An 11,999-nucleotide genomic window follows, 5' to 3' on the forward strand; every position below is an offset into this window, starting at 1 on the left:
CAAATGTCCTACTGAGTTATCGGGACCCCTATTCCTGGTTGAAGAATGGAACAATATTGACTAGTGTACAACACAAAAATACACATATTCAATGAGGAGCTGTGGACTTTTTGTGTTGAATGTAAACGGAGGCACATGTGTTATTGATACAATGTGTGAATGTTTTTACAAGCTTTGATTTTGACCATGTTAATGTAAAAATCAACACAATAAAACAATATTGATGTAATTTTTAAAAAATTTATCAACAACTGGCTGTTCTTTCTTTTGGTTTAATTCTTCTTGTTCTTACATTTTGACAGATGAGTAATAACCCCCAAATCACTGCGTTGTTACTTTGGCTTAGCATATTTTGATTGTCTTACTATAGAATTGCAATGATTTTTCTTTCCCATTCACTATCTATTTTTAAACATTTTCCATGTGTTAAAATGGGCCAAATATATGTCAAAAAATACTATCAAAATGACATTTACTTTGAATTCTTTATTCTTTTTGTGAATTAGAGGTTTATTTAATTTGTTGCTGTTCCTGTTCTTTTTGTCTTAATAATGACAGAAGTTATCATGCAAACTGTATGTAATTTATTTGCGACATTAAGAATTTAAAAACATGAAACAATAAAATCCCTATAAAACCTAAACTAATTAATGATCTTGATTATTCTCTGGCAGTTATGATTTTTTTTACAATGTAATATCTTATATATATCTATGACAATAAAAATCAACTAAGTGAATATATCTAAATATTTTGACCAAAAAAAATTGTATGACTACTATGACTAAAAATAATTACAAGACAAAGTAAATCGTCTATGAATGATTTACTCTATTTGTAACATACCAATAGTCCGTAAAAATGTCAAGAGTCTACTATCTTGGATTGTGTTGAGAGCAATGACGGATGGATGAATTTGGTGAACAACTGGGTGAAATAAATTTTTTTAAAACATATAAATTTCAAATTTCAAATGATATCAAGCATAGTGTCAGGAGAAGCCAAAAATAAAGAGTGGAAATTTGGCTCAGATGTATTTTCGTCATAGGCCACAAAAATAAAATCTGTATTTAATTTTTATAAGAGATTCTCATAAATAGATTTTCAGGTCAAGCAACCCCTAGCTTTCATTTTACTGATATCCAATGGATCGTATCACAAGGAAAGTATGATTCGAAAAATGCAAATCGCCGAGACTTATTTCACTCCACTGAACAACTGAAAAAGATCTTTGTTTACCACTACATGGCATAAGACTGAAGAGCACTAGAATAAATACAATATATATTAGAAGAAATCTTAATGAAAAACTATATATAAAAACTATTTTACCTTGCCTGACTAATGAAAAGTTGTCATTCTCTTGAATATCTATCATAAAATGGATCTGTAGAGTTCCAAGATCATAGAAGGCAAGACCTAAAAATCCTCCATGCCAAACCATGCACAAATATACCTGTAAGAAAAAAAATCACAATAATTAGTATTTCATTTCAACATGGCTACTCTTGGATTACCTATTGCTTTCATTACAATATTTTGTTTTTGCTCTTTTTAAAAGGTCTGTGTGTATGTGTGTGTGTGTGTGTGGGAGGGGAAGGGGATATTTATCACTTTTTAGAATAACGTATGTCAAACTATTTATGCTTTTCAAAGTAAGAGTATTTGTACAAAAAATAGCCCAAACAAATGACCTGTACTGGATAAAATACAAATAAATTTCATGACATATGGCCAGTCAGTAGAATAGATGAGCAATGCCTATTGAGCATAGTGAAAATGTTAACATGTTCCACATCAATGAGCATTTCTAAGTACATTGCAATTGCTCACTATCTATTTAAATTTTCAAGAACTAGGATTAACATCTGATTTTTCAGGAATAATAATACAAAATTTATGATACAAAAGAGATGAGGCTTTTCATTATAGTCCTTCCAGACGTATGTTTTGAAATGGCGTTTTGAACAGAATGCCCAAATGGAATGACGTCATTCCAAGTTGAATTCCGATGGTTCAGAACAAATGCAGGCAACTATGTGATGTCAGTTATGTCAGCGATTTCAACTAGGGTAAATTAAATAAAATCAATTTTATTAAATTGTTAATAATTGACTGATTTTAAATCAGTGTTTCAAAATTAGCAAACCCCATGCATACACACCCATTTTAAAAGCGAATTTTCGAAAACTGTAATTCATTGAATTTAATTGCATGCTTTGTATTCTAACACTGACATGCGCAACAAAACAACATAAACAGCTAACCGCCAACAGCACTACACTTTGACTTGGGCGTGATATCTCAAAATGAAAATCAGTACACACAATGTGCTTGGCATGTTGGAGTGACCAATTGAAACAGTCTGTGTGGATCAGTTGCCGCAACTTTCTGAAAAATATTTTTGGAATGTCCGTCTAAGAGGGCCTATAAGACTTTATACCTCATGGTTGAAGTCTGATGTATCAGCATCTAAGGTGGTCTTGCTTCCATTGTCATGGTCTTCTTCATCAAAAAAACAAGAATGAGCACTAGAAGTTTGTTGTAAGGTTGATGAGTACATCTGTCTCTGTTCTTTGATCTTCATGGAAGAAGGAATAGTCAGTTTTTTTGAATGACAACAAAAAGAAATAATAAAATTGTATAAAAAAAAACCTGCCTGGAATACAAATGAATATGTATATATATTCATTTCATTTTTACAATATAAACTTATCTATAATAGTAATACTTTTTGGGATGGGTAGGGGGTGATGATGATGATGATAATGAGATGATAACAATGAATGTTTTATAAATATTGAATCATAAAGTGAAAAAAAAAATTTTTATTGGCTGGATTACATAGACAGACTCTTCGTCCAGATTTACGAGGTGTGAATAAAAGAGGACCATTCTAGTTGATGAAGAGAACTCTTAACTTCGTTAATAAATCATTGAGATTGAAGACAGTTGATTAACAAATGAAGTGTTTTATTTCTAGACATCTCGTGCCATAACGGTCAGAACAGATAAAAGACAACCGAAAACTTGGGTTGTAGTTTAAGCAGTCTAAATAACAATTCGTAATAGTGGAATTATCTATTCACATTGTCAACATCCCCTTTTGTTTAGATAAAATGGTAATTATTAACAAAACCTTTATTCATGTGATAACATTTCCCAATATTCTGCGTCATGGTGAGAATACAAAATTATAATAATCAAACATGTTAAAATTTCTAGAATTGCTTTCTTCCATTACCATTACATTCAAATTTTAGAAAACGTTTCTAATCTTTCAACTTAACAACAACAACAAAATTATTTACAACCATGAGTCTTTTTGGTGTGCATGACACATGATTAATTATAATCTGTTGACAAATTAAAATAACAATCACTCTTAGTTATTCAAATAAACTGTCTTGGTCTTCTCTTGACCTGGGCCTGGTAATCCGTTCGAAATAGACCCTGGAGTGTAAGTGTTTCTACTGTGCATCTAAACACAGGTCATGATTCTTCTAGTGAGTCTGCGATTTGTGACTAGTGTTAGTATAGGCATGTCTGCAATGTTTGTCTGTTCAGCCGCTAAAACAAAGTTAGCCTAGTGCTACACATTCCTAACAAAGGCCATGATTTCAGATCAGTGATGCATGATCTGTGTATATCGAAGATTGCGTACTTATGTGTATTTTGGATTTGGCTTTATTTTGCGGCCATATCTAGTAACGTAACTGTTTGTCTGCGAGGTGTCTGTGCTAATACGAGTATTCTCAGATTGTGCATGGTCTGAGGTTTGCGCTGATGTCGAAACTGGCGTTGACGTCGAAACCGGAGTTGCAGGAGTCTCAGCGTCGTCGCAACATTCGTCGTTGTTGACGTTACGTTGTTCGAAAGGTGTTGTCTTTGGTCGTAAGTGTACCCTATTACGTCGGTATGTACCTCCATTTTCTCCTTCGACGGAGTACGATCGTTGTTTTAATTGGTCTCTGACGATACCGGGATGCCATTTGGTACTCTCTGGGTTTTGATACCATACTGGTTGGTCAGTGTCGAGTTGGGTCATGTCTCGTGTATGTCTGTCGTAATTGTTCTTCACGATTCTATCTCGTTTGTGCGGTGTGTCATATCGTTGTTGAGGTTTGGAGAATTTTGGTATGAGCGTTCGTGGTTCTGTTTGAAACAGCATTTCTGCAGGACTAAGACCATTTTGTCTTGGCGTATTTCTGAGCTCAAGAAGTGCTTCATATTGATCTCCTCCTTCTCTGGTACAGCGCTCCATCATTTGTTTCACAATTTTCACTGCGGACTCTGCTTTCCCATTTGCCTGCTGGTGTCCTGGAGATGATGTCGCATGGTTTATGCCCCATCTCTTTGTGAACTCTTTAAATTCTCTTGACGTGTATTGAGCACCACAATCTGATATTAGTACTTTTGGTGATCCATATCTGCAGAAATTTGCTTTTAGTTTTGCAATCACAGTCTTTGCAGTTAGTGTTGGCAAATAATCTACTTCTATGAAGTTTGAATAGTAGTCGACCAGAACTACGTAGTCACGTCCTTGAATGTGAAAAAGATCTGTTCCTACTTTCTCCCAGCAATGATTTCCTCTTTCATGTTGTTGTAAGGATTCTTTTTGGTTGCTTCTCTTCGATTCTTGACATGCTTCACATGCATCTGCCATTTGCTTTATTTCTGCAGTCATCCCTGGCCAAAATACTGTTCTTCTGGCTCTTCTTAGCATACTCTCAGTAGCCATGTGTGCTGAATGCAGTTTCTCTTTTATTTCATTTCTGAGACTTCTTGGTATAAGAACTCTCTCTCCTTTAACAATTACGCCATCCTCAATGCTGATGGTGTCTCTAAAATCAAAATACGGCCATATCTCAGTTGGCATGCTGTCCTTGTGTATTGACCATCCATTCACAATGACATGTTTGAGGGCTTGTAGAGACGTGTCTTCCTGTGTTGCTATTTTAATTTTTTTCAGTATCTCATCAGGCAGATATGCTTTTTCCTTTGGTTCTTCGCCGTTCTCTGTTGACGTGCAACTTATTGTTGCTCTTGACAGTGTGTCGGCTATGAGCAGTGATGAACCTTTAGCCCATTTCAACTCGATATCGTACCGATTGCTTCTCATTAGGAGTCTTTGTAATCTCCGTGGCGCCTCGCTCAAAGGTTTTCTGATTATTGTCTCTAGAGGTTTATGATCAGTAATGACGAATATCTTCCTACCATAGGTATATTGGTCAAATCTTTCTAAACCGAAAACGATTGCAAGCATCTCTTTTTCTATCTGTGCCCATCGCTGTTCTGTTTCTGTCAATGTTCTGGAAGCAAACTCAATGGGTTGACCTTCTTGCATCAAAACAGCCCCAAGTCCGTCCTTGCTGCTATCTACCTGCAGTTCTAATCCCTTGTTCTCATCATAATATTTCAGGACAGGAGTTTTGCTTATTGCTTCCTTTACTTTCTTAAATGATCTGTTACATTCTTCAGTCCATGAAAAGTTCTGATCTTTCTTTGTCAGTTCTCTTAATGGCCTTAACATGTCTGATAATTTTGTGAGAAATCGGGCTAGGTACTGTACCATTCCACAAAATCGTTTGACATCATGCACGTCTCTTGGTGTAGGCATGTTAACGATCGCTTCAACTTTCTTTTGGTCGGGCTCTATTCCTTTGTCACTAATTCTATGGCCCATGAATGTGACTTCATCTTGTCGTTCTCTTGCCTTCTGGTCATTCAAGCGTATGTTCTTTTGTTGACATCTCTCTTTCAACTTTCCATAGTTGTGATCATGGTTCCTCATCGCATCTTCTTTGGTTTCTCCACAACCGACTACTATGATATCATCTGCTACATTTATGGTTCCATCAAGACCTTCAAGTGCGCTAGACAGGTGCTTTGAGAAGATTTCGCTTGAAACATTCAAACCGAAAGGTAGTCTGGTCCATCTTAATCTACCCATTGGTGTTATCATAGTCGTGAGGAAACTGGATTTTCTATCTAGTTTTATATGCCAGAACGCTTCCTTGACATCGAGTTTTGTGAATACTTTTGCATTCTGAAATTTAGGTAACACGTCATCAAGCGTCAGTAGCTTGTGGTGTTCTCGCATGAGGGCGTCATTTAGTGGTCTGGGATCAATACATATTCTCAAATCTCCATTGGCTTTCTCAACCACTGCCATTTGGTTTACCCACTCTGTCGGCTCGTCAACTGGACAAAGAATACCCCTTTCAATAAGCCTGTTGAGCTCGGATTTTACTTTGTCTTGTAGTGCAAATGGCACTTTTCTGCACGGCAATCTTCTTGGTTGTTTGGTGGTGTCTACCTTAAGTCGGGCTTCACCTAAATCACCTAAATTGTCATTCGCAGTTACATTGGCAACATATTTGTCATCATTGAAAGTTATGAAATTCAGGTCTTGTAGTGTTTTCAATCCTAATAGGCAACTGAATTCATTCTTTACCACCATGAATTTAACCTTGTGGTGTGATTTTGTCTTAGGGTTGATGACATCAAGTGTTGTTTCTCCTTTAGGCACCATTTTGCTTTTGTTCCACATCACTAGTCTCGTTTTCGTTGGAACCACTTGGTCACGTCTGACGTGTTGTTGACAGATAGTGTTCACATCTGCGGCGGTATCAATTTTGAAACGAACTTTGTTGTCATTGATATTCAACACGCATGTCGACTGTTTGGTGTTGCCTGAATTTCCCATTGCCAACAGCCATTTGTCGTCATACTGTTCATCAGAGTCGTCATCTACTTGTACTGCATTGATTTTAGACCTACATTTTGCTTTAAAATGGTTCTTTAACTTGCACCTGGAACAAGATTTTCCCCAAGCTGGACATTTCTTTTTGTCATCAAAGTCATGTTTGAGTCCGCAGTATCTGCACTCATTTGCTGTTCTTTTGTTCTTAAAATTCCCTGTTCCTTGGGCGGCCCCTATTCTATCTATTCTCTGTTGGGAGGATCTTGCCTTTGTCGGTTGCATTTCCTCTATCTGGGAAGCTGTTTGCTCATGGGCCTGGCAGGTTTCAATGGTCTTTTTCAGAGACAATTCTGTATCTTTGAGCAGCTTTTCTTTAAGGTGTTTCGGTGCACAAAATACAATCTTATCTCGGATCATCTTGTCCTTCTCCTCGAAATTGCATTGCTCAGCCTGAGCCTTTAATTCCGTGACGAATTTATCGAAAGGGTGATCGTATGGAATATTCCAAAATCTATATCTTTGGAGTACTTCATTGTTTCTCGGTAGACAGTACTTCTCTAGTTTATTCAGTACAGTATCTGGACTATCCCTATCTTCTCCTTCTAGGAAGTCCATTTGATCAAATACTTCGATCGCATCCGAACCTGCGCAATGGAGTATTATAGCAGCTTGTGCCTTTGTTGACTTTGTCGATGCACCTGATGCTTCGAGGTAGATCTCCATCTGCCTTCTCCATTTTTTGAATTGTTCGGCTATGTTACCGTCATTCAATCTGAGTATATTCGGTAGTCTGAAATTAGCTTCTGCCATAGTAGTTCAGGTCTAAGGGATGCAATCGAGTATAACTTCCACGATATCTCCCTTGCTCTACCAGCCGTCTGCGTCGAACGCGTGATCGTGACAAATCGTGCCACAATCCGACTAGATAGCAATTATCATGTACCTACTTGGATTTAGATAATGTTTTCCGCTGCCACCATGTTAACTTCGTTAATAAATCATTGAGATTGAAGACAGTTGATTAACAAATGAAGTGTTTTATTTCTAGACATCTCGTGCCATAACGGTCAGAACAGATAAAAGACAACCGAAAACTTGGGTTGTAGTTTAAGCAGTCTAAATAACAATTCGTAATAGTGGAATTATCTATTCACATTGTCAACAAGAACTCATTTAGTTTAGGACATAACCACATACAGCACATGGCAACCAGCCGGAATGGTGGCCTTCCAGTTTGTGAGTACTAAATATTATGTTTGGACACAGTAATGCATAGAATTGTAATGTAACACTGTACAATGCAATGCATTTCTAATTTGTGAATATTATAAAATTGTGTGGGCCCACAATTTTGCCTGGTCAGCATGTATTTAATAATAATATCTATGGGATTGGAACATAGACATGCCATTCGTACCTTTAGAATCAGAGGACTAGATACACAAGTATTTACACAGTTTCTTCCTTATAAGCGACCATTGTCTCAATCTGGTATTATGTCAAGAGTTGACCAGGTGTTGAAAAGTGAATTTAAATCTAAAATGATCAGATCTATGACATTTTAGTTTTTTCGCTTTCTAAGACATTATATTATGCGGCCACATGGTCTTGTGGTATGACACTCGCCTTCGGATCAGAAAGTCCAGCGTTCAAGTCCATAATTGAGTCATTGGAAAAGGCTCCTTACTCACATTGTTTCACCATAATCAGGTGTAAAATGAATACCTGGCTGTTAACAGCGTTGTCTATGTCCGTAAAATATTGTATATTGCCTAAAAGGCGTCATGACTCGTCCTACATGTTATGTGTTGCTGTTGGCTGGGGATCCCTTGTAAAGTACTTTGAGCATGTTTAACGGATATTGCGCTTTGTAAATGCTCAAGTTTTATATTGTTTCTCCTCAATAAAACAAATAATAAACCTAAATGAATGGAGAGAGAGAGAGAGAGAGAGAGAGAGAGAGAGAGAGAGAGAGAGAGAGAGAGAGACGACCCCTGAATGTCCCTGGAAATTGATTTTAGACTAACGATTATAAACAAGGAATACAGAGAGATTAGAAAGCAGTTTCATATTTGCCATAATAATCAACCAATTGATTGTGGGCAATCAAAGGAAGAAGAAGAAGAAGAAGAAGAAGAAGAAGAAGAAGAAGAAGAAGAAGAAGAAGAAGAAGAAGAAGAAGAAGAAGAAGACAGATAGAGAGAGAGAGAGAGAGAGAGAGAGAGAGAGAGAGAGAGAGAGAGAGAGAGAGAGAGAGAGAGAGAGAGAGAGAGAGGTGATAAGGCAAGGTGGCGAGATTATAATACGTGTTTGATGAGGCGACGCTAGATTACACTTCACGAAGAAGGGTTGATGAAAATGTGGTAAGGATAGAAGAAAATGTGAATCATTGACCTCGAATACTTTGAACATGAATCAATATTCTTTTTTAAGCGTCTTAGAAAGGGGATTCCCCTAACAATTTGCTATGACATGATTTCAATTTCATGAATGAAAGAATCTATTTTAGGTTGCTTATTCTACTTATCTTGCGTGAACTGTTAAGAGTGACTCATGGCAAAATAACAAGCCATATAAACTAGAATGGGGCATAATAAGGTATTTTACATAGAGGAAAACGGTTGCGTTTGAAGAGTCTCATTCTCTAGAGCAAAGAAGTCTGAGTAGGAGTAGGAGGGTTGGTTCGTTAGCAGTCTCCTTGATTGGAAACTAGCATGAAATCAGTCTGCAACTTTTAACTACTATCTGGCTATCTTATGGAAGATCTCCAACACATTATATGATTTAATACCTAAATCAATAAGTATAAATCTTGGATCCCCATGCAATCTACAATGTTTAAGAGGATTCGTCTGCTACACTTCGTGACGTCTATCTCGTCTACTGCATGAAGTAGTAGTTAATTCCCTTGTTTCCAGAGGGGAAATCCCGAACTCAAAATAAACAATGTGTACACAACATATGACGTATCCAAAGTTTGTGTTCCATTCAAGGCCCATAATGCACCTCAACTAGTCTTGTGATAGAGTGATATCATATCAAACCAATCGGAAAACTGGAAAATGCTGTCATGTACCCAAAATAACTACATGAGTCATTCACTATAAAGACGGAGTGGCTCATATCCCAATATTTTTCACAAAACATTGAGAGCGACCCTGTTGTGACTAAGGACATCGGCCCTTCTAAGGGAACGCCGTCGATTCAGGCTTAGATTTTGTGACTCATTATTTTCTGAGGACGAGCGAGTCATTTTTGACACGCTATACAAACCATCAACCTGGATTTGAGAGTGAATTCTTCGAAGTCCAGAATGGACAGCTCACTCTATTCTGACCCTGATGGACCAGATTCGTCTGTAAAACTTCTGAAGAGGAGTATGACATTGGATTTTAATAGTGCAGCAACAGCATCAAAGAAGAAAAAACTTGCCACTGTGTTAGCTTCACCGGACCTAAATATGCTAAAGCTTGCTTCTCCAGAGCTCGAAAAAATGATAATTCAAGCCAACGGGATGGTAACGACAACGCCCACCCCAACACAGTTCATTTTTCCTAAATTTGTTACTGACGAGCAGGAAGCTTACGCCCGAGGCTTTGTCGATGCTTTGGCCGAAATTCAGAACAGCAGGAATCGTGCGCAGCAGGTTAGTCACGAGCTTGGACAGACATTTACATCTTTAACCGTACCAACTGCTCTTTCCCAATCTGCCATAATCCCAACCTCTTCAGCTGTTCCAACATCTAGTGACCTTTCAGCTACTACATCTGTGCCTGGTGGACCAGTTTCTGTCATTCGACCTACATCATCAGTCAGTCCAGCTAAAACTTCTGTTCCCTCATCGCGTTCACACGGTGGTGGTGAAGGATTGGATGTGAGGATTTCTCAGATTAAAGAGGAACCACAAATCGTGCCATGTATGAATTCATCACCACCTATGTCCCCTATCAACATGGAATCTCAGGAAAAAATTAAATTGGAACGCAAACGTGCCCGAAATCGGCTGGCAGCAAGGAAATGTCGCACTCGTAAACTTGAAAAGATATCTCGTTTAGAGGATCGTGTGAATGAGTTAAAAGGACAAAATGGAGACCTCGTTAGTACAGCATCAAGCCTTCGTGATCAAGTAATGAAACTTAAACAACAGATTGTAGAGCATGTGAATAGTGGTTGTCAGATCATGCTGTCATCAAACATTAGTTTCTAGTCCCGAACTTATCACATAAATAATGATCTGTTTCACTTCACCTCCAGCAAATGATATTAGTTGGTCCTAAGTCAAGGACAATCATTTGTGGGGAAGGATCTACTTTCATTCTAATGTGTGAACATTGGATTACAATGGATAGTTGTAACTGTAACAGGAAAGATCTCTTTTTCAAGTGTGTGATCTATTCTAATTCTGCAACATCCTACCAATATTGGAGTGCAAGTTGGACAGGAAAATTTGTATTTTGCCTATCAACATTATGAAATGGAACCTTACGTAGTTTTGGGCTTGAACGGGACTTTTCTGTGGATATCTACCTATCGCCCTATTATTTTTACGTTTTCAGTTGCTTCCAGCATAGCATAATTGTGATTTTTGCGTTTTGACTGAATTGACTGAATAGTATACATTTGGCTCAATGTCTGAGATGATGGCCTGGATTTTTTTTTCATAGTTATTAATCACGCGATGCAAAGCAAAACTGATTTCACAATATAAATATGTCAAATGTACACCATTTTCTTTGCAATGTTAATGTAAATAAGAAGAGAGCCTTCTCTCGCTACTATCCCCTTGTGATACTTTTTGTGAATGACATAAACTTTTTTATAAGAGTTATATATTGTTGTTATGTTTGTTTCGTTGCTTCATTATGTTGAATTAATGTAATATTAGATTTTATCATAATGTCAAAAAAGAAAGATGCTTGAGTTAGTTAATTAATCATATTATTCATTCCTATCCTCAAGTTCACTTTAGATACAGTCATGTCCAGTTGATTTAATTGAAATCATAGGAACACAAAAACTGGTTTCATAATTTCTATAGATTCACCACAAGTTAAAGAAAATGGTGCTTTGTCATCGATTTGATTATTTTTCATAGTGTGCTTTGTTTTTGTTACAACTTACCTCTCAAAATGTGTTTGGGGCAAAGCCATTATGACTGGTCCTAATATCCTCGATATGAGATCATTATTAGGATCAGCAAGTAAAATTCACTTTTCTGGCAACTCTATATTAAGAAAACTATCCGAATTTAGATTTATATTATAAGCTGTGACATGACTGTGTCTATAGTGCA

General features: G+C 37.1%; 2 protein-coding genes across 3 annotated transcripts in view; one reads left to right on the plus strand and one right to left on the minus strand.

The window, feature by feature from the left end:
• LOC144962461 (mutS protein homolog 5-like) overlaps nt 1–9,585 on the minus strand; it is a 50,542-nt gene extending 40,957 nt beyond the window's left edge. The window contains exons 1-4 of one of the 2 annotated variants that reach the window (XM_078895420.1): nt 9,498–9,585; nt 2,444–2,581; nt 1,333–1,456; nt 847–927 (exon numbers count right to left, since the gene is read on the minus strand). In XM_078895420.1, coding sequence (XP_078751546.1) covers nt 847–927; nt 1,333–1,456; nt 2,444–2,563 — 325 coding nt within the window. In that variant the 5' untranslated portion in view covers nt 2,564–2,581; nt 9,498–9,585. Of the gene's footprint in view, nt 1–846; nt 928–1,332; nt 1,457–2,443; nt 2,582–8,123; nt 8,242–9,497 lie in introns of those variants that run through there. The other variant, XM_078895421.1, reaches the window with a different exon arrangement.
• Nucleotides 9,313–11,534, plus strand: LOC144962462 (transcription factor Jun-like). The gene has a single exon (XM_078895424.1). It carries the CDS (start codon nt 10,020–10,022, stop codon nt 10,911–10,913), a length of 894 nt encoding a protein of 297 aa, XP_078751550.1. The 5' UTR covers nt 9,313–10,019; the 3' UTR covers nt 10,914–11,534.
• The last annotated feature ends 465 nt before the right edge of the window (nt 11,535–11,999 follow it).

The sequence above is a fragment of the Berghia stephanieae genome, chromosome 1 (genome assembly GCF_034508935.2).
Source record: "Berghia stephanieae isolate SIO BIC M18660-M18661 chromosome 1, UCSD_Bste_1.3, whole genome shotgun sequence".
Classification (NCBI taxonomy): Eukaryota; Metazoa; Mollusca; class Gastropoda; order Nudibranchia; family Aeolidiidae; genus Berghia; species Berghia stephanieae.

Excerpts from the sequence above, each read along its gene's own strand:
- LOC144962462 (XM_078895424.1), top strand. The coding sequence starts at position 10,020 with ATGGACAGCTCACTCTATTCTGACCCTGATGGACCAGATTCGTCTGTA.